Below are 21,350 nucleotides of genomic sequence, written 5' to 3' on the forward strand. Positions count from 1 at the left end.
TTGAGGAAAAGTAATGTAAATGGCTGCCGATTATATTCTCAACAGATTCAGCAGTTCTCCAAAAAGGAGATTGAGGACCTGCTGAGGAAGGGTGCCTATGCTGCCATTATGGATGAGAATGATGAAGGAAGTCGCTTCTGCGAGGAGGACATTGACCAGATCCTGCAGCGCAGAGCTACCACCATCACCATAGAGAGTGAGGGCAAGGGCTCCACCTTCTCCAAGGCCAGTTTTGTAGCTTCTGAGAACCGCAACGATATTGCTCTGGATGACCCCGAGTTTTGGCAGAAGTGGGCCAAGAAGGCGGACATCGACTTTGACTCTGTCAATCGAAAGGTAATGGTGACCAGTCCAACATCCGCCGTATAATTTAATTTAAATATCTCACAGCAGAAGTGTGAGCACTTCTTCAAGGTAAAAGTTGGTGCAGAAGTAGAATTTTATTGAGTTTCATTGAACTTTGGTGGCTTTGTTTTTCAAATAAGTTTTGTGACACTGAAATGTGAATTTTTCGTCTCGCTTTGATTCCCCTTCCACAAAGAACACCCTTGTGATCGACACTCCCCGAGTGCGCAAACAGACGCGTCAGTATTCTAGTTTGCGTGGTGAAGGTGGCGAGCTCTCTGACCTGGACAGTGACGACGAGTACCCACCCGCCAACTCCAGACAGTCGCGGGCCGCTCGGCGCTCAGAACGCCACAGTGGAGGAGGCTACGGCCGCACCGACTGCTTCCGGGTGGAGAAGCACCTACTTGTCTATGGGTGGGTGAATTACATGCTAAGTGTTCAATACTACCAGCCGCCCCCCCCCCCAAAAAAAAACACAACTGTAAGAACATACAAAAACAACAGCAAACATTCTCACCTATTGCACAGTTCATTTCCCAGTAATCTCAAGGTGGGTCAAAAGGTGTCTTAATGGGTGAAATCAATTTGGTATCAAAGCTTTTACCTAGATTCACCAACTGGTGGGAAAGAGTTTTTGCTCAATAATTCATTTTACTCTTTCTGGTTCATTCCTCAACACAGATATGAATAGATCTCAAAGGATTTATCAACCTCTATAAACCTTAGATCTGTTCTTAGAATACACTGATGGTGTTAGATCATCAAAGACTGCTAAAAGACAGTAAATCCTTCTTTCATTGCCTCTTGGGGATTTGGATGGACTGACGGTAATGGGCTCTGATTCAGGCTATTAGTTTGTAAGGTAAACCATAAGACTTCTGAGTTCCTTCTGGTGTCAACCCACCTTGGTGAATTAACATTCTTCCCCTCCCATTCATCTCATGCTCCAGTTGGGGTCGCTGGAGGGATATCCTGTCCCATGCCAGGTGTAAACGGCGTCTGGGTGAGCGTGATGTGGAGACGATCTGTCGCGTCATCCTGGTCTTCTGCTTGCTCCACTACCGAGGAGATGAGAACATCAAGAGCTTCATCTGGGAGCTCATCACGCCACCAGAGAATGGCCGCGAGCCCCAAACTTTACTCAACCACTCCGGTGGGTAGATGCACATACATTGCTAGAGCCATATTGGAAAAACTACTCTTTCCAATTAGTGTTGTAGTGAATATACCAAGTATTTAAAATTGAAATCATCAGACACAATTGGCCGTGTCTGCGGGTGGGAAACCGGATGTGGGTGTGTGTCCTGGTCGCTGCACTAGCACTTCAAGTCGGTCGGTCGGGCACCTGTTTAGGGGGGAGGGGGAACTGCGGGGAATAACGCGATCGTCCCACGTGCTACGTCCACCTGGCAAAACGCCTCACTGTCAGGTGAAAAGAAGCGACTGGCGACTCCACATGTATGGGCGGAGGCATGTGGTGGTCTGCAGCTCTCCCCGGCTCGGCAGAGGGGGTGGAGCAGCGACCAAGATGGCTTGGAAGAGTGGGGTCATTTGCTTGGTTTAATTGGGGAGAAAAACGGGGGGGAAATCACAAAAAAAAAAAAAACTGAAATCACGGGGTTGGGGGGTGGGGAGGTGACTTTCCTTGTTAAATCATATGCCTTAGGACTGGATGATATTGGAAAAAACTTTGTTGCTATATTTTTTTTTCCTATGATATACACTCACCGGCCACTTTATTAGGCACACCTGTCCAACTGCTCGTTAACGCAAATTTCTAATCAGCCAATCACATGGCAGCAACTCAATGCATTTAGGCATGTAGACATGGTCAAGACGATCTGCTGCAGTTCAAACCGAGCATCAGAATGGGGAGAAAGGTGATTTAAGTGACTTTGAACGTGGCATGGTTGTTGGTGCCAGATGGGCTGGTCTGAGTATTTCAGAAACTCCTGATCTACTGGGATTTTCACGCACAACCATCTCTAGGGTTTACAGAGAATGGTCCGAAAAAGAGAAAATATCCAGTGAGCGGCAGTTCTGTGGGCGAAAATGCCTTGTTGATGCCAGAGGTCAGAGGAGAATGGCCAGACTGGTTCGAGCTGATAGAAAGGCAACAGTAACTCAAATAACCACTCATTACAACCGAGGTATGCAGAAGAGCATCTCTGAACGCACAACATGTCGAACCTTGAGGCAGATGGGCTACAGCAGCAGAAGACCACACCGGGTGCCACTCCTGTCAGCTAAGAACAGGAAACTGAGGCTACAATTCGCAGCCTTGTATCAACGGTTCAGGCTGGTGGTGGTGGTGTAATGGTGTGGGGGATATTTTCTTGGCACACTTTGGGCCCCTTAGTACCAATTGAGCATCGTGTCAATGCCACAGCCTACCTGAGTATTGTTGCTGACCATGTCCATCCCTTTATGACCACAGTGTTCCCATCTTCTGATGGCTACTTCCAGCAGGATAACGCGCCATGTCATAAAGCTCGAATCATCTCAGACTGGTTTCTTGAACATGACAATGAGTTCACTGTACTCAAATGGCCTCCACAGTCACCAGATCTCAATCCAATAGAGCACCTTTGGGATGTGGTGGACCGGGAGATTCGCATCATGGATGTGCAGCCGACATATCTGCAGCAACTGCGTGATGCTATCATGTCAATATGGACCAAACTCTCTGAGGAATGTTTCCAGTACCTAGTTGAATCTATGCCACGAAGGATTAAGGTAGTTCTGAAGGCAAAAGGGGGTCCAACCCGGTACTAGCAAGGTGTACCTAATAAAGTGGCCGGTGAGTGTATATATTGCAATATGAAAAAATACAGGAATTTTCATCGGATGACTTGAATAGCCGCAGCACGGTGGCGTCAGTGGTTAGCACGGTGGCCTCACAGTAAGAAGGTCATGGGTTCGAACCTTGGGGTTGTCCACCCTTGGGGGTCGTCCTCTGAGTGGAGCTTGCATTTTCTCCCCGTGTCTGCGTGAGTTTCCTCCGGGTGCTCCAGTTTCCTCCCACAGTCCAAAGACATGTAGGTCAGGTGAATTGGCCTTACAAAATTGTCCCTAGGTGTAAATGTGTTGGCTTAGTGGCCTGTCCAGGGTGTTTCCCTGCCTGCCGCCCAATGCCTGCTGTGATAGGTTGCTGCATCCCCGCGACGCTAATTTGGATAAGCGGCTTGGATAATGGCTGGATGAACTTGAATATCTTTATTTGAAAAGAATTAATCACTATAGAATCATTGGGGTGATTTTGTAGGGGAGTGCATCTGCATAGAAAATAAGAGTAATAAAAAAAAAGCTGAATTGTAGAGATTTTGGTTTTTGTTGAAGAGTAGTGTGTAAATATGCGGCCATCCTACCATGAGAACTGAAAACTTCTGTGCGCTCCCAGCACACAGCAGGCAGAGAAGTATTACCAGCGGTCAAAAGTGCATGCTGATACAGGTTGGAAATAAAAGCTCCAAAATACACACGATCCAAAATTCACAACATGTAGTCTGTACGTCACCAAAATAAAAACAACAGTGAATGAAAGAAGGGGGAAAAAACCCCACCTGGTCTTAAAAGATAATCTGAAATTTAAAAAAAAACCATTCAACTGACAGTGCTTTTCCTTTTAAAACCAAATCTTTTCAGTTTTTTTCTCCTGTTCCTCCTCCGTTTTCATGTTGTGGTTGATGACTAGTGGGGCTTGCTTTTGTTGTTTGATAAACTGATCAAGAATGATTCTGATGAGGGGCGCCTCCATGGCCGAATGGTCGGAGCGCATGCCACATGGTTGCAACCTTCGCTGGTTCGAGTTCGGCTGGCAACCTTTGTTGCATGTCTTACCCCTCTCTCTCTCCATTTGCTGTCTTCCTCCACTATCACTTACCTAATAAAGGTATAAAAAATACAACAACAAAAAAGTGAGTGATTGGTGGTTTGCTGTGCATGCAGAGCCTGCATGTCACTAGCAACAAACTCCGTGTATCCAGGAACCCTTAAATCGGAGTAAATTATGTTATATCAGACAGACTTCTCTTGTAGATTAATCATGGAAAATGAGCACTGTGTGATTTTATTTTTTCCTTTTATATCAAGTAGCAAAAGGTTGTAGCTTGAGGTGTTTGACTTAATTTGCCTTACTTCACGTCGCACGTCCTGTGATGTGACTATTGCACATGCGCACACACGATGATGCTGCTGAAGCGATATATCGACGACTGTTGAAGGTAGCATAATGCCTATGTGAAACCGAATCTTATTTTTGTCTTATGTGTCTAATACATTATCAGTATTTATCAGGGTGTCATTGGAACAACTAAGAAGAACTTTATTGGTACTGTGGCATTTATCAAAGTCAGGCTGAAATTAATTGTCTAGGTTATTATTTTTTTCATTACTGCAAGGAATCATTTTGAAACTATTCTTTCCAGAATATTATGAATAAAGGTAAGCTTAGAGATAGGTCTCTTATTTACTGAGGATTGCTGAGTCCAGGCATGGTTTTGACACAAGCAATCTCAAATTAGTCAGGGATGGAACCAGAAGACCAGGAACAATCATAATATGATGACAAACATAGAGGGTAAACTGAGTCCTGCATTTTGTAAAACTTCTAAATGAAATTTTGAGGCGATGATGTGAAAGGTGCTGGAGGGTGACGTCAGATAAGATGGTGTCCATGAGTTAAGGCAAGGTAACTGGTGAAAACTAACGTAGAGATTCAAGGTCAGGATGTAAAATACCAAGGTCTAGTCAGAGATGTTATGGTTCTGAGAAAGATGATGCCATAAGAGAGATGGGAAAAGATTTATCTTTTATATCTTCTCTTTAAATGTATTAAATGACACTTTTGCACACACAGAGGTAATTTAACTACTTAGAAACAGATTAGAAATTAGATTCCACTTCCTGTGTGGGAAGATGGCAGCGCAAATTCAACGTTTACAGCAGCCTCACCCAGTGCTGTCCATGCAGTGTCTTTGTCCACGTCTGCGTCTAAGTTTGTCTTCATTTAATGGCTGGGAGAGCTGGCACTATATTGGCTGGGAGAGCTTGGTCTGCTGCGTCCTGTGGGCCCAGGGACCCCTGGCCCTGCCTGGAGCTGTGCCCAAAGAGGTAACACCGAGGGCGGTCTGACAGGACGCAGAAGCAGAATAGGCTAAGCTAACTACTAGCCCATGCAGACTGGCAGTTCTGATAACACCAAGGGCAGTCTGACGGCGGCCTCGCCTAGCCTTGACTGTGTTTTTAGTGTCGTTGATGTGGAGTGCGGGGAGGTGTGTCAAAGGTGTCTGGCTGGGCCAGCTAGCGTTGGATCGGCTTAGGGAGCTTGGTCTGCCGCGTCCTGTGGGCCCAAGGACCACGGCGCTGACCGGCGCTGCACCTAAAGAGGAAACACCGAGGGCAGTCTGACAGGACACGGAAGCGGGGCAGACTAAGCTAACTGCTAGCCCATGCAAACCGGCAGTTCCAACAGTCATTCTGGCTGACGTTCGTTCTCCTGAACAGTGATTTTTTTTTAGATATATGTGTTAGTTTGGATGTATGTGTTCTTTTAGTTCTTTTAGTTTTTGAATATGTGTTTTTGTCTTTTGTGTTGTACTGCTGTGGGCTGGGGGAAACGATGTTTCGTTTCATTTCATGTGCGCAAGTGCATGAAATGACAAAGAAAGTGATAAAGTAATTCTGAGATTATTAAAAAGCAATTGATAGCATTACATGCCCTCCTTACCCCCCCTTCCCACACACACAGTTTTCAGTAATGATAAAATAATAAATTGAATTTGTATAGCAGTTATCATCTGCAGAGACAGATCTCGAAGTGTATCACAGATAAGACTATAGTAAAAGAAAAAAATTATATAATAAAATAAAAAGTAAAAAGATAAGAGGGGGAATAAAACCAGGATGGGATGTTGTAAAAATAAAAATAAAGTAAGAACAGAGTGAAAAGAAGTAAAAAGGGGATTAAAAGAAGGATGGGCCACTATAAAATGCTTAAAAGAAGGCCTGCCCATTATGAAGGGTTTAAGGACTGTTAAAAACCTCGATAGAAGGGGCAGTTCTGAGATGGTTCCGGAGGGAGTTCCAGAGGCATGGGGGGCGGGGGCAGAAGGCTCGATTTCCCATCATCCTGAGGGCGTGTAGCGGGGTTGTGGAGCAGTGGGTAATAGCTAGAGCGGAGGGAGCATGAGGGTTTGTGGGTGGTAATAAGGTCACTGAAGTAACTGGGGCTTTGGCCATTTAAGGGTTTGTAGGTCAGGAGGAGAACTTTGAAATGGATCCTGTAGTGGACTGGGAGCCAGTGGAGTTGGGCGAGTTATGTGGACGGACTTTTTGTGAGCCAGGGAAGACTCCGGCGACACTATTCTGAATGATGAGTTGTAGATGGTTGATAGATTTGACTGGAAGATCGGAGAGGAGGGCATTGCCATAATCAATTCGGGAGATTAGTGCATGGACCATATTTCATATTTTGAAAGTGATGGCTTCAGTCTGGCTATATTTTTAAGGTGAAAAAGTAAATCTTGTAGATGTGTTTGATATGGACTTGGAATGAGAGTGTGAAGTCGAACTTAACACAAATATTGGTGACAACAGAGGAGAGGGGAGTGAGTCGGCCATTGAGGGAGGCACCAATGCTGCCGGCGTTGGCAAGTGGTTTGGTGGTGCCTATCAAGATTGCCTTGGTATTGCTACTATTGAGCCGGAGTAAGTTGTTATTCATCCAGGAGCGGATGTCCTCCAGGCAGGTGTTGAGGGTGGAGATTGTGCCGGTGGGATTGGGTTCCATTTTAATGTAGACCTGGGTGTTATCGGCATAGCAGTGGAAGTTGATGTTGTGTTGTCGACGATATGTCCAAGTGGGAGTAAGTAGATTCAAAATGGGATGGGCCAAAGCACTGACCTCTGTGGGACACCGCATGTCACTGCAGTGTCATCAGACCTAACCCCCCCGTGACACGTGATAGCTCTGCTTGGTGAAGTAGGAGGTGAACCACTTCAGGGCTGTCTCAGTAATCATGTCGTAAGGTGGTGGAGGAGGATGTGTGGAGGAAGATGTTTTGGTCCACGGTGTTGAATGCCACGCTCGGATCGAGTAGGACCAGGATGCTGGGTGACATGGAGTCTGCTGGCATCAACAGGTCATTGGCGACCTTTATCAGGACCGTTTCCATGCTGTGTGCTGCTGTGTTTGTGGGCTCGCCTTTTTCGTCTACTTTAAAGCCGAATAGCTCCATATTCAACTTCGGGCCCTCTCTTTGTCATTGAGTTCGGTTGTTGCTGAAGCTGCTGCTGTCTCTTCAAGTCTAGTCTCTGAACAAGACGAAAAAGTGGTCTGCTCTCTCTACCTCGGTTCACTTCACTTTATGCTTGCTTGCGGCTTGCATTACAAACTCAGTCAGGGTTGTGTCCCACAACGTCACACATACCACTAGCATAACGTCACCGCTGTCAGCATTGTGCTTAAAGAGACAGAGTCCTATTAGCCAGATCAAAAAGCTGTTCTTATAATAAAAGTATCGTTTTTTGTTTTTTGTTCAAAATGCTGGTATGTTACTATTTTCAAAACTCTAGTACCGTGGTACTTTTTCGGTACCAGTTTACTGTGTAACACTGGATTGGTGGGCTTCATAAAGTTTTTTGGGTTTTTTTTTTCGGAAGATGTAACTGGAGCTGTGAGGCCAAGATTTTCTGTAGGACTTTGGCAAGGATAGGGAGGTTGGAGATTGGTCTGTAGTTGGACAAGCGTTCTTGGTCCAGGTTTGGTTTCTTTAAGAGTGGGGTGGCAGCTGCTGTTTTAAAATGGATGGGCACCTCTCCACTATGACGTGATTTGTTGATGAGTGTAGTAAATTGAACCAGGGTTGGTGAACAGGCCTTCAACAGGGGGAGTGAGTGTGGGGTCAAGGGAACAGCTAATGGGCTTGGATTTGGTATGGCCAAAAGTGCAGATGGTGTAACTTCTTTGAAGCTACACAGGGTGGAGCCATTGAAGAAGGGAGGACAGGTGGGCAGCGTCTCAGCTGCTGTGGAGGCTACAATGTTGGCTCTGATGTCTACGAAGGTGGTTTATGGTGGAGAATGGGGTTCTGGGATTGCATTAGCCATTGTCAATTATTGTAAAGTAGTAAGATGAGTGGGCAGCTTTTAGGGCAGCAGCAAAGGCAGTTTGGTGTTCTCTGGAGGCTAGTAGATGGACAGTAAGAGCATCTTTTCTCCATAACTTTTCCAACTGGCAGCCATGGGTCTTCATGCAGCATAGATCATCAGTGAACCATGAAGAGGAGTGCTGGAATGTGGCTTTCCTTATTTGTTCAGGGGTGAGGGTGTTGAGGGAGGTGGTCAGGGTAGTATTGTAGAGGTTGATCATTTCATCATGTGATCATTTCATGATAATCGGCCATACTGATAATCGGTCTATCCTTAATATATATGCAGCACGGTGGTGCAGTGGTTAGCGCGGTCGCCTCACAGCAAGAAGGTCCTGGGTTCGAGCCCCAGGGTAGTCCAACCTTGGGGGTTGTCCCGGGTCATCCTCTGTGTGGTGTTTGCATGTTCTCCCCGTGTCTGTGTGGGTTTCCTCCGGGTGCTCCGGTTTCCTCTCACAGTCCAAAGACAATGTAGGTCAGGTGAATCGGCCATACTAAATTGTCCCTAGGTGTAAATGTGTGTGTGTTTTGGCAGCCCTGTGATGGACTGGCAGACTGTCCAGGGTGTCTCCCCACCTGCCACCCAGTGACTGCTGGGATAGGCTCCAGCATCATCGCAACCCTGAGTAGGATAAGCGGTTTGGATAATGGATGGATGGATGATCATTTCATTGAGGAAAAGTGAGCTAAATTCAGTTGAGAGGGTAGACATGGATTCAAGAAAGATAAAGATGGCAGTGATTGTGGCAGAGATTGTGCAGATTGCGGTACCGCATGACCTTCTTAGTGGGGGTGGGATGATTGGAGGATAGAATTGCCAGTGATAGTGATACAGGTACAGTTCCAGTGCTAATGAGGTCCAGTGTATGGCCACAGTTGTGGGTGGGGCCATACACATGTTGTGTGAGCTTTAATGAGTCCAGGTAGGTCAGGAAATCAGCAGCCGTGGAACATTTGGGAGAATCCACATCTATTAAAATCACTCAATATCAAAATATTGGAGAGAGTGGGACATACTGAGATGAGAGTTTGAAGTTTGTTTCACACCTGAATGGAGAGAATTTATTAAACTCTGGTCTCCATCCAGGTCTGTCCATCCCTGTGCCAAGAGGCAGGAAGGGAAAGAGGGTCAAGGCCCAGAGCACCTTTGACGTACAGAAGGTGGAATGGATCCGCAAGTACAACCCTGACACCCTGCTGCTGGATGACAGCTACCGCAAACACCTGAAGCACCAGTGTAACAAGTCAGTGAACTCCCATAGCTGTTAGGTGTGTGTGTGTGTGTGTGTGTGTGTGTGTCTTGTATATATCTGCATGTAGACTGCATGCTCACTTTCAACATTTGTGTATGTGTTGACCCCCCCCAGGGTGTTGCTGAGGGTGCGTATGCTGTACTACCTGAAGCAGGAGGTCATTGGGGAACATGCTGACTCTGTTCTGAGAGGGGCGGACGCCAGGTATTAAACGTAGCCTATTGTTCACAAAACTCTAGGCGGGCACACAAACTCTTTTTAAGTTGTGTTGTCATTCACATGTATCAGCACATTTCCCACTCCCTGCAGAAGAGTAAGCTTTGTAACTTCTTTTTAGGGATATTGATATCTGGATGCCTGAGATGGAGCAGCAGGAGGTGCCGTCAGGGTGGTGGGATACGGAGGCCGACCGCTCCTTACTCATAGGAGTATTCAAGCATGGTGCGTCTTCCTTTTACGTGTTCATTACATTATGTAATATTGATGAAGTGACTGAACATTGCAGTTTTTTAGAGTTGTTCATATGGGTTGGCTACCAGTGTTGTAAAATATTCAGCCTGCAGCTGCAAACTAGATTTTTTTTCTAGATGTATTAATACATAAGCCTTAATTCTCTCTCTGTTAATAGGCTATGAGATGTATACAACTATGCGTGCTGATCCTTGCCTGTGTTTTCTGGAGCGAGCTGGTCGACCTGATGACAAAGCCATTGATGCCGAGCAGCAGACTGGGGATCCTGAGCTGGCAGATGAGTGAGTGAAGTTGGTTGACAGTCAACTGTATTTTAAACAGTATCTCCCCTGTGTTTATTCGCCAAAGGTACCGCTGAAGTTCTCATTCCTCTCAAAGCATATATAAATTTGCTGTAGGGCAGCTGGGTAGCGTAGCGGTCTATTCCATTGCCTACCAACACGGGGATCGCTGGGTCGAATCCCTGTGTTGCCTCCAGCTTGGTCAGGTGTCCCTGCAGACACAATTAGCCGTGTCTGCGGGTGGGAAGCTGGATGTGGGTATGTGTCCTGGTCACTGCACTAGCACTTCCTCTGGTCGGTTGGGGCGCCTGTTCAGGGGGGAGGGGGAACTGCGGGAAATAGCATGATCCTCCCACGCGCTACGTCCCCCTGGCGAAACCCTAACTGTCAGGTGAAAAGAAGTGGCTGGCGACTTGTGTAGACATGTGGTAGTCTGCAGCCCTCCTCAGATCGACAGAGGGGGTGGGGCAGTGACCGGGACAGCTTGGAAGAGTGGGGTAATTGGCCGGATACAACTGGGGAGAAAAAGGGGGGGATTTTTTTATTTTTATTTGTTGTAGTAGTAGATTTTAGCCACATATAAATCCAGAAATACATAGTATTATTTTTTCAAATGATTTATATGCTCCTGTGGGGTGACGTGTTTTAAGGGTACATCCTGTGCTATAGTCGTCAAAAGAATGAAAGCAGGGAGAAAAACTGTGACAGATGTGGAACAACACTAAAAAGCCCAAAGCATATTTACTGCATAATAGTAGAGGTGATACTTTTACTGAGTGAACCCCATTAACTTATTCATTACAGTCCTTATTTCTAAAACAATTTGGCGTGTGACAGCCTTGACTAGATCCAGAAAATGTGAGGAGGCTGAAATCAATGCAGCTTGCTTATTAATCCTAGCCAACACCTTTAGAAGGTGAAAACTGTCCTGAAATATAGTATGACAGATAATGACTTGATCTTTCCGATACATTGGATACATTTTTTTCTGCTTGATGGCACTTTATGGTATAGCGCTGACTATGATAAGTACTCTGAAGACCCGGAGTTCAAGCCTGCGTCAAGACACACCAAGGACCTTTTCGACGAGGTGAGACTCCCAACCACTCACATTCAGCCCACATTTGGCTCGGTGACAACTTAAGCATTAGTTACAGCCGCTCCCTTTGTCTCTGTCTGTGTGTGGTGTGTGGCATCGCCCTCCTTAGCCTGAATCCATGAATGCAGATGATGAGATCTCTGTGGAAGACAAGGTGGGCCCAGCGGTAACCGAGACCTCCACCAGCCAGAGCGGAGTCTGTGATTGGCCCACCAGCTCATCACTCACAGCACGACTGCGGCGGCTTATCACTGCCTACCAGCGCAGCTACAGGCAGGAGCAGCTGAAGATAGAAGCTGAGGCCAAGGGCGACCGCAGGCGCAGGCGGTGTGAACAGGCCAGCAAGCTGAAGGAAATAGCACGTCAGGAGCGTCAGCAGAGGTACCTGGGAGAGCTCTTGATCCCACATTGTCCATAATTTATGAGCAGTTTAGCAATTCGAATAAACACGTCAGCATCATATACACTGACCAAGGGCTTACTTGTTAAAACAAAACATTGCTTTGTAGGTTTTTATGAGTAGTCAGTATGCCAGTCAGAAACTGCTCCCTTTATTTTCAGATGCTAGCTATAAACTTGTATTCATCAAGCATCTAGTGTATGAATAGCCTTAATGATATCTGCATAAATTCCTGGATAGTATTTATTTGTTTTAGTCCAGCTGTAAAAGCTACTGCATAATGCACATTGACCATTTATAATTTACTATTGACTACATCATAGTTATATATATAGTTATATTGGTTACTTCTTCAAGCTAAAATACAGAGACATTAGTTAGTTAGTTAGTTAGTCTGCTTTGGTCTGAAATTTGTCGCAGGTTTTAGTTCATTCACTCCCACAGTCCAAAGACATGTAGATCAGGTGAATCGGCCTTACTAAATTGTCCCTAGGTGTGAATGTGTCAGCGCTGTGATGGCCTGGCGGCCTGTCCAGGGTGTCACCCCGCCTACCACCCAATGACTGCTGGGATAGGGTCCAGCATCCCTGCGACGCTGAGAGCAGGATAAGCAGTTTGGATGATGGATATTGACTACATTATAGTTGGGTAGTCAGTATTTTTATCAGCAATTACAATATTTGCGATCATGTCTCTGTCATGCATCCCTATATCCTAAAGCCATAGAAAGTATTAAAATAATTAATGCTTTGTGTTCGTTTCTGTTGATCACATTTGAACAATTTGGTTCTAAGAGGAATCTTCCTTTTTTTCCTCTCAAGGGAGGGTGTTCTTCATGTTTTTCACCCACCAAAATAAAAAAACTCACCCCATGTGTCATCGGTTTCCCTTTGTGCAGGTGGACACGCCGGGAGGAGTGCGATTTCTACCGTGTGGTGTCCACTTTTGGAGTGGAGAAGATTAAGAAGGAGCTGGGGCTTCCCGACAGCCAGGAGTCTGAATTTGATTGGACCCGCTTCCGAACCTTTGCCCGTCTAGACAAAAAAACAGACGAGAGCCTCAGCCGGTACTTCCGCTCCTTTGTGGCCATGTGTCGGAGGGTCTGCCACCTACGACCGGCTCGTGAAGAAGGTGAAAACAAATGCACATGTTATGGAAAGAATGTTGAGACAGTTATTTCCTCCTGTGTGGTTGTAGGCTAGTAGTAGTAGTCTTGTAGAATATGAGTGAAAGGGGGTGTCTGGGTAGCGTGACGGGTTATTCTGTTGCTTACCAACACTGGGGTTGCCGGTTCGATGCCTTTGTTACCTCCGGCTTGGTCGGGTGTTCCTACAGACACAATTGGTTGTGTGTGCGGGTGGGAAGCCGGATGTGGGTATGTGTCCTGGTCGTTGCACTAGCGCCTCCTCTGGTCAGTCGGGTCAGGGCGCCTGTTCAGGAGGGAGAGGGAACTGGGGGGAACGCGTGATCCTCCCATGCGTTACGTCCCCCTGGTGAAACTCCTCACTGTCAGGCTAAAAGAAGCGGCTGGCGACTCCATATGTATCAGAGGAGGCATGTGGTAGTCTGCAGCCCTCCTCGGATCAGCAGAGGGGGTGGAGCAGTGACCGAGATAGCTCGGAGAGTGGGGTAATTGACCAAGTGCAACTGGGGAGAAACCCCCCCCCCCCCCAAAAAAAGAATATGAATTAAAATGTGTACTTTGAGTTGGGGTTGGGCAGTATAACAGTAATAAGGTAACGTGGGGTAGTTAAAAAAAATAACAGCATCCATTTCGATATCAACCTAATTTCTCTGTGCCACATCTATCTAATAAACCTTGGGCTAACTGTCCATTCGCAGTTTATAACTGTGCGTACCAGCGTGTTTGGTCTGAGAATTACAAATTACTTTTTCTGTGTATATTTCAGCCAACTATAAACGGGTGCTTTCACAAAAACAGATACAAAAGGGACTTTGCAATGGAAATGTTGTACTGGCACAGTGGCACCATGTATAGATAGCTTAAGAAATGGTGTCATTCCGCACAGTGGACAAATCGTCATTTAAATCCTTTATCCGAACTGTTGATCCACTTTACAAGCTGCCTGGAAGGAAATTCTTTTACAAAACCACCATTCCAGACTTCAGTAGCAAAGTTTGACAGGATGATACCTGCGTGGATTAGTGAATAAACAACGCAAGATTGCTGTGACCTCATTTGGATGGTGGTGTAGCAAAGACAGCTCCCTTCAGGCCCCTCCGACATCATTTTATCTATCTATCTATCTATCTATTTATTTGTTTATTTTGCTATATGTATATATGGTAATGCCATATATGCTGGTTATTTTGGGGGACTGTTTGACAGTATGAAAAAAAGGATACTGCCCAACCCTACAAGTCAACATCTTGAAAGTGTAAAATATCCCTGTGAATAGAGGCTTTGTGGGAATTTGAAAACATTGGCTCATGGACGCATACAGTTATACACCACCTCACCTCCCCTTCTCCCTCTCCCTTGTTGTCGCTCTTCACTCTCCCCCTCTACCTCTCGCTCACCAGATCCATCCCAGGTCTCTCAGTCCCTGGCTCCCATCACAGAGGAGCGTGCTTCCCGTACGCTTTACCGCATCAGCCTGCTACGTCGTCTTCGTGAGCATGTCCTGCCCCACCCTTTGCTGGAGGAGCGTCTGCCGCTGGCCCTGCCCAGTTCGGAGTTGCCCACCTGGTGGAGCTCGCCAGACCATGACCGTCAGCTAATGCTGGGCGCTGCGCTGCATGGTGTCAGCCGCACTGAGCTCTCCATCTTCTCTGACCCACAGTTCACCTTTAGCCAGGCCCGCCAGGAGTTCCTCCAGAACCAGCAGGCCCCGCCCCTTCCCCCACCCCAGCCGCTGCCTGCCACACCTGTCACTCAGCCGAAGGTGGAGAATGAGGTGCTCATTGTGAAGGAGGAGGGCATTGAAGGGGAACCCCACCTGCTGGGAGCTGAAGTCAGCGCGGAGCTCCAGTCCACACCGCTCAGTCACCACGACGGCAAAAGTCGAGGACAGGGCTGGAGCGTTAAGAGGAGCAGAGGAGGTAGGAGCAGAGGAGGAGAAAGGAAAGAGGGGAGAGAAGGTGCGTCTGATTCAGATTCCGACTCTGATTCTGGCTCCTCTTCATCGGACCGATCAGGCAGCACTGATGAGAGTGGAGAGAGTGATGCAGAGGCTGAGAGAGGTGAGTTTAACGGAAAACACTGGGTACATTTACATGTACACTAATAATATGCTGTTCTTACCCAGATTTTGGTAATACGGTTATTATTGAAATGGCCATGAATGCCTTTATCTGATTTACAAAATTGGGGTAACGTCTCAATTAACATATTCAAAACACGATTAAACCCCCTAGATTTGGGGTGGCACGGTGACCCAGCGGTAGGGCTGGGCAGTTAACCGAAAATGTATTAAGAACCTCTCACCGATTTAATCTTGCTCATGTCGGTTAATTCGGTTAATAATTTCCCCAATGTGTGCATTCATGAACAGTCCCTTTGGAAAAAAAAATACTACATCGTGTTCAGTCACCTGCCTCCGCCCTGTCCAAATAATGTTAGTCCGAGTTCACAAGCTGGTGGCATGGAAGACACAATCGCTAACACTGAGCCAACAAATAGGCTTCAACCTGAGCAGCTTATACCTAAAAGGAATGCCATCACTAAAATATTTTGTTCCAAACAGCGGTGCCCAACATGTATAAAACATGTGGTGAGAAGGTAGCTGCTGAACTAAAATCTGTTCGGTACTTTGCAGCCACGTCTGATCTCTGGTCAGGTAGAACGATGGAGCCATACGTGAGCCTTACGTTGCACTACATTGATGATGAATGGAACCCGTGATTTCAACTGATTTTGATTTCAACTGTTCGAAATATTCAATAAATAGCCATAAATAGTTCATCTGTGTGTGTTTCCTTAAATTATTTAAAAATCACAAGCATAAGATATGCTTTATTGGAAAAAAATATCCCAGCAGTTCAGCATATTTACAGTATAGACCTTGTCAGAGAACTATGAGGGCAGTGTAAAAAAAATAATCGTTCATTAATCATTAACGAGGTAAAAGTTTGAAATATCCGTGATATTGATTTGAGGTTATATTGCCCAGCCCTACCCAGTGGTTAGCACTGTTGCCTCACATTAAGAAGGTCCTGGGTTTGAACCCCAGGCCGTCCCAGGTCTTTTCTGTGTGGTGTTTGCATGTCCTCCCCGTGTCTGAGTGGGTTTCCTCCCACCATCAAAAAGACATTCATGTTAGACTTAATACTCCTGCCTGTGCCCCTGAGCAAGGCAATGGAAAGAACTGGAGTTGGTCCCTGGACGCTGCAGCTGCCCACTGCTCCTATACAATAGGATGGGTTAAATGCAGAGAACAAATTCATTTTGTAAGAATGTCATTCGTTGTAAGAATACAATGTCGAATAAAGTGGCTTTCATTTCTGCTCTTTCTTTCGATCTTTTGGTGTGTGTGGACAGCTCACTGATTTCTTTCAAAAAAATAAAATTTGTAATTGCATGTTGGGAAAGTCGGACATCCCAGATGGCAGATATATAAGAATATATAAGTATGTTGATTGAGACCTTACCCCAATTTTTAAAATCAGATAAAGGTGTTATATTGTATATTGTACTGATTGTAAAGCCCTTTGGTACTACCTTCTGATTTTGGTCTACGCAAATAAACTTGACTTGGCATGGCTATCACAGTAATCGCATTACTGATGTACACAATGCTCAAATATTAGCATCAACTAATAACTCCAAATAATCGGATTTCTCTTTGCATGGAAACGTATTCATATATAATGCTTTCAGTGTTGAGCACATTCAGTCTTCCTTACTTCATTCTGTTTCCCTCAGCAGAAATGAAGATGCATGATGGAGATGAGAACAGTTTGCTCTCCATGACTCCCTCTCAAGATGGTGTGCCTCCTCCCGATCCTCTCAGGGTGGATTGGCCGAAGGTAACTTACTACTGGTGCAACTATGAAGCTAATGATGATTTATGAGTAGCAAAGCACCGTGTGGTATCAAGTTGAGACTCAGTCCCTTTCAAAGCATCTTTGATTTTAAACTGTCTGGGGTTGATCATATGTTGCTCTCCTGTCGGTGAACAAGAAACCAACTCCATGCTCCCTCTTTGTGGCAGGATCGTGTGTTGATCAACCGTCTGGACAATTTGTGCACACTTGTGCTGAATGGCCAGTGGCCATCAGGGCGGCGCTACGTGACCGAGGCCCAGCACAACCCCGGCCCCGACGAGCTGGGAATGGATGAGCTTAGCTACGCGCGGCTGATGCGGAAGCCTAACAGCATGCCAGGAGTTGCTGGGGTGGAGGGAGAGGATGGAGAATTCACCGTCAAGCTCCTCAAGGTGAGATGGACGGAGAACAGGTTGAATGTTATCTGAATGTTGTGGTGTAGATATTTGGTATGCTGTTCCAAGGGTGTAGTCCTAATGATAAAAGTAACAAAGGGCTAGATATGAGCTTTAAGGTTTGAGTGTGAAGATAAAGCGGCTGGAAAATCTGAAGTAGGGTTGAATGATATTTTGGGGGGGGGATCAACATTGCAATATTTTTATTTTTTGGTGCTATGTATTGCAATACAAATAAAAAAGGAGTTGGATAATTTCACCAAATTTATGCAGCTCTCAAAACTCCATTTGCAAAGATTTTATCATTCTAGCAGTGTTGGGGGTGATTTTAGATTGGAAATAAGGCAGTTACGCAAGAAGTCAGTAAATCAGACTAAATTATAATTTTTGTCAGACATGATACAGTATTTCTCCTAAAAAGTAGTCCAAAAAGGTGAGTGTTGTTAGATTGTTTTCTAGAAAGCAAGATGAGTTTTAGCCTAACATGACTAATAGTCTCAATTTGCCTTACATTGCATCCTTTGTAACGTGATTATTGCACATGTGTATATTGCGATGTCGATTCTTAAACAATATATTGTTCAGCTCTAATCTGAAGCAAAGGTTTTCTTTAGCAGCTATTTGAAAATGAGGGATGTTCTTCCTAAATACCTCTTTTTCACATTAGTTTTAAAAAGGACTTTGTAGCTACAATTTATACTGTATTAATGGAACAGATGCCTAAATAAGAACCATCTTTTTAAAAAAGTGCATGTTGGCATGCAATCAGTCTTTTTCTTGAACCATTTTATCTGTATGGCCCTGGTAATATAATCAAAGTGGGCAGAATGAGATTCAGCTGTGGTGCATACTTCAATGGGGCTAAATTAGAGGCCCCTCTGTCTCTTGCCCTGCCAGGAGGAGGGGCTGAAACTGACCTTCTCTAAGCAAGCCCTCATGCCAAACGGGTCAGGGGGAGAAAGCAGCAGCCGCAAGAGGCGCAAGGACCAAGAGGTACATAGGTTTAAATGTGTTGCTCCTCCATAGTACAGGCCAGTTAGACGCAAACCTGCGCCTGGTTCGGTCATATTTCATAACTTCAACCCAGCGTTTGTCTTCCCTAGTTTTCCGATCCAGACGGAGCAGTCCACGACTTGGCGGAGCGTATGCCTCGGCGCAGGGACCCGCCTACCTGGCTGAAGGAGAATCCTGACTATGAAGTGGAGGGAGACATGCTGGAGGTACATCCCAGAACAATATAATTTAACTTTGGGAGAAAAGCTGTGGTTGGTTATCTGCTGCCACTATGTTGAACCTGTCGGATAAAAAATGTGTTAATTCATAATCTCTAGTGTTTGTCTGAGTCAGAGGGACATCAACTCACCCCCCACCCCCACCCCCACCCCCTTTCATTCAATCTAATCTCCACCCGCCCAGCTTCTTATGAACAGGAGCAAGAGGAAGAGGAGGAGGAGGAAAGCTGACAAAGTCTTGACCGGCTGTGAGAAGGTCAAGCTTATTCACATGAGGACAGGGAAGAAGGTGAAGTAAAATGAACTAAAAAGCAGGAGTGCACATAACATGCCTATCTCAGCTGTACATGTTAACCATAAATCTCTGCCGATTGGATTAGTCTGTTTAATGGCTCTCCTCTGTCTCAGGTGGGAGCAGCATTCTGTCCTATGCTGCAGGATTTGAGGGATTATCTGGAGGAAAATCCAGACCATGCTGTCACACCTGAGTGGTCTGAAACTGTCCGTAATTCTGTAAGTTTGAAACCATTCTGGGTTTTGGTAAACCAAATACTGTCGTGAAGACACGCACACCTCAATACTTCTTCAGGTGCAGACACAATGAAATCAGGATGGATCAGAGAAATGGGATTCACACACTAAATTATATGCTCTGAAACATGTATTTTAACATTTCGGCTAAAGTATTAATACATTAATAAATACGTTTTGGGAACTTAAACGTAAATGTGAAGCTTTTAATTTAGTGTGTCTTTTTTTTTCCTTAAACCAGGCTTTGCGATTAGAAATGGCTAAATTTAGGCTGTGTTCATATGGAACGAGTATTACCTCAGGAGGTCATAAGCTATCATTTGTGAAATAAAAATTCCAGTGCAAATTACATCTGTATTTTGGTAAAGACAGAGCCTGCCTTTGTTATACCAATACTCTGCAAATTACATTTGGTTTCTATATCGCCTCTTATCGAGGCACACAATTTCTATTTTCCTGATATGAAAAATGAGGCAGTGTTGGAATCTATCCCAATTTGATGTTATGTAATTAAGGGATGTGTAAATGGGTGTAATGTTCTTGACACTGATTTCATTTTTAAAGTTTTTGACTAACTGGAAAAATCTTTGGCCGTACAGTTGTGTTTGGGGTACTGGTGGTTTCATTGAATTGCACTGCACTTTGAAAATGTGTTTCTTTGGGAGCTTGTTCATTAAGTACATGGAGTCTGATACTAGCACATATTTAGTTTCATGTATTTTTGTAATGGCTATTCTAGTATTACACAGGCTTTTGTTTTTTGTTTTTTGTTCAGGGCTTCTTGCCTGAGAGTCTCTTCCACCGACTGCTTACCGAACACTCGGACATCCCCAAGAAAGCCCGTCGCCGACATCACCACCACCACCACCACCACCACCACCACCACGCTCCCGAGCCCACCCCTGAGGAAGACCCTCTCCTGGGTGGAGTTGAGGAGGAGACTCTGGTCTCAGATGGTGCCTACATGATGGATGAGGAAGACCTGGAGGGTTCCCACCACTTCCTCACCAGCCCAGACTTTGACGTTAAAATGGGAGGCGGTGACAGCCTGTCGCAAGGTGGCTATGACAGTTCAGATCAAGAGGCCCTATTGGACGACGTCATCATGGCACAAAAGGACTCTGACTCCTCGTCTAGCTCAGAGGATTGACCAACCAACACCCAACACTCCCCGCCCCATACATGTCTGACTGTCCCCTTCTCGGAAACAAATCATGTTATTCCGCATTTATTTTCATTGTTAACTGTATCAAAATATGAATGGATGTCTTTTGTTGCTATTTTTATTCATTTTATTTTATGTAGAACTTTTTTCTTTCAACGAGAGAGTAGCTTTGCGCCCATCTCTTCATTTTTCATCATTCATAATGATATCCCCATCTTTGTCTCCTCCACCATCCTACCTGTCACACTCAACCTTTGACGAAGTGACAAAAGGCTGAGCTCACATTTTCACAGCTTTCCTCTCTCATGCTCCAATCCTCAAAAATCCCAACGCATTCCCAGCTGTGACCAAAAGGGGACCCTTGATGTACAGAAACCCTTTTCTTATCTTAGAGCCACAGTGCTGGTCCTCCAATGTTAACGTCAAACTGGACGAGTGAACACACACATGTACTGAGCAGAGCCTGAAGCCAGATCCCACAATCCCTAAATCTGATCTTCTTTGGACATATTTTCCTGTGTCCAGACAAATCAGTGAACTACAAAGGGGTCCAACGTGTGGATGTACAATTTTTCTTCATCATTTGGGGGGTGGGGGGTGGGAAGGGGTGTATTCGTTACTGATGCAGTGCTAGGAGGATGGGTATATTGTACAATGTAGAGCTGGTCGATTGTGTGCTTATGGTGCAAAGATGACAGCTATGAGTTATGTTTTATGAATTGACTGTATCTGTGATATTAATAACATCTACAGTGAAAGAATGCGTGTGTCACTTAGTCACTGTGTTTTTTTTTTAATATCCGCTTATTGAGCAGTAACAATAATGGCGTTAGTAGTTAATGGGATGTGTGTAATCTGAGTGCAAGTGTCAGCTACCTCTGAACAGTAATGGAAAGGAAGGGCTTTCATAGTTTCCATCTATTAAAATGAACGGTCACGGAATTAATCCGCCAATGGATTAATATTACATAGCAAGTGGGCGGGTTTTTTTTGGGGGGGTGTGATGAACAGGAAAAGT

The 21,350-nt window shown here is 45.3% G+C and overlaps 1 protein-coding gene across 2 annotated transcripts in view; it reads left to right on the forward strand.

The window, feature by feature from the left end:
* The window catches only part of chd8 (chromodomain helicase DNA binding protein 8), a 34,762-nt gene extending 13,839 nt beyond the window's left edge, over nucleotides 1-20,923 (forward strand). Inside the window, exons 23-40 of one of the 2 annotated variants that reach the window (XM_056292489.1) lie at nucleotides 46-336; nucleotides 542-762; nucleotides 1,299-1,501; nucleotides 9,586-9,742; nucleotides 9,866-9,955; nucleotides 10,089-10,192; nucleotides 10,380-10,503; nucleotides 11,518-11,593; nucleotides 11,712-11,983; nucleotides 12,901-13,133; nucleotides 14,547-15,206; nucleotides 16,888-16,991; nucleotides 17,177-17,401; nucleotides 18,302-18,397; nucleotides 18,508-18,624; nucleotides 18,821-18,925; nucleotides 19,045-19,149; nucleotides 19,943-20,923. In XM_056292489.1, the coding sequence (XP_056148464.1) occupies nucleotides 46-336; nucleotides 542-762; nucleotides 1,299-1,501; nucleotides 9,586-9,742; nucleotides 9,866-9,955; nucleotides 10,089-10,192; nucleotides 10,380-10,503; nucleotides 11,518-11,593; nucleotides 11,712-11,983; nucleotides 12,901-13,133; nucleotides 14,547-15,206; nucleotides 16,888-16,991; nucleotides 17,177-17,401; nucleotides 18,302-18,397; nucleotides 18,508-18,624; nucleotides 18,821-18,925; nucleotides 19,045-19,149; nucleotides 19,943-20,317 (3,558 nt within the window). In that variant the 3' untranslated portion in view covers nucleotides 20,318-20,923. The remainder of the gene's footprint in view (nucleotides 1-45; nucleotides 337-541; nucleotides 763-1,298; nucleotides 1,502-9,585; nucleotides 9,743-9,865; nucleotides 9,956-10,088; nucleotides 10,193-10,379; nucleotides 10,504-11,517; nucleotides 11,594-11,711; nucleotides 11,984-12,900; nucleotides 13,134-14,546; nucleotides 15,207-16,887; nucleotides 16,992-17,176; nucleotides 17,402-18,301; nucleotides 18,398-18,507; nucleotides 18,625-18,820; nucleotides 18,926-19,044; nucleotides 19,150-19,942) is intronic. The other variant, XM_056292490.1, reaches the window with a different exon arrangement.
* Nucleotides 20,924-21,350: the final 427 nt, after the last annotated feature.

Source organism: Lampris incognitus, chromosome 14 (assembly GCF_029633865.1).
Source record: "Lampris incognitus isolate fLamInc1 chromosome 14, fLamInc1.hap2, whole genome shotgun sequence".
NCBI lineage: Eukaryota > Metazoa > Chordata > Actinopteri > Lampriformes > Lampridae > Lampris > Lampris incognitus.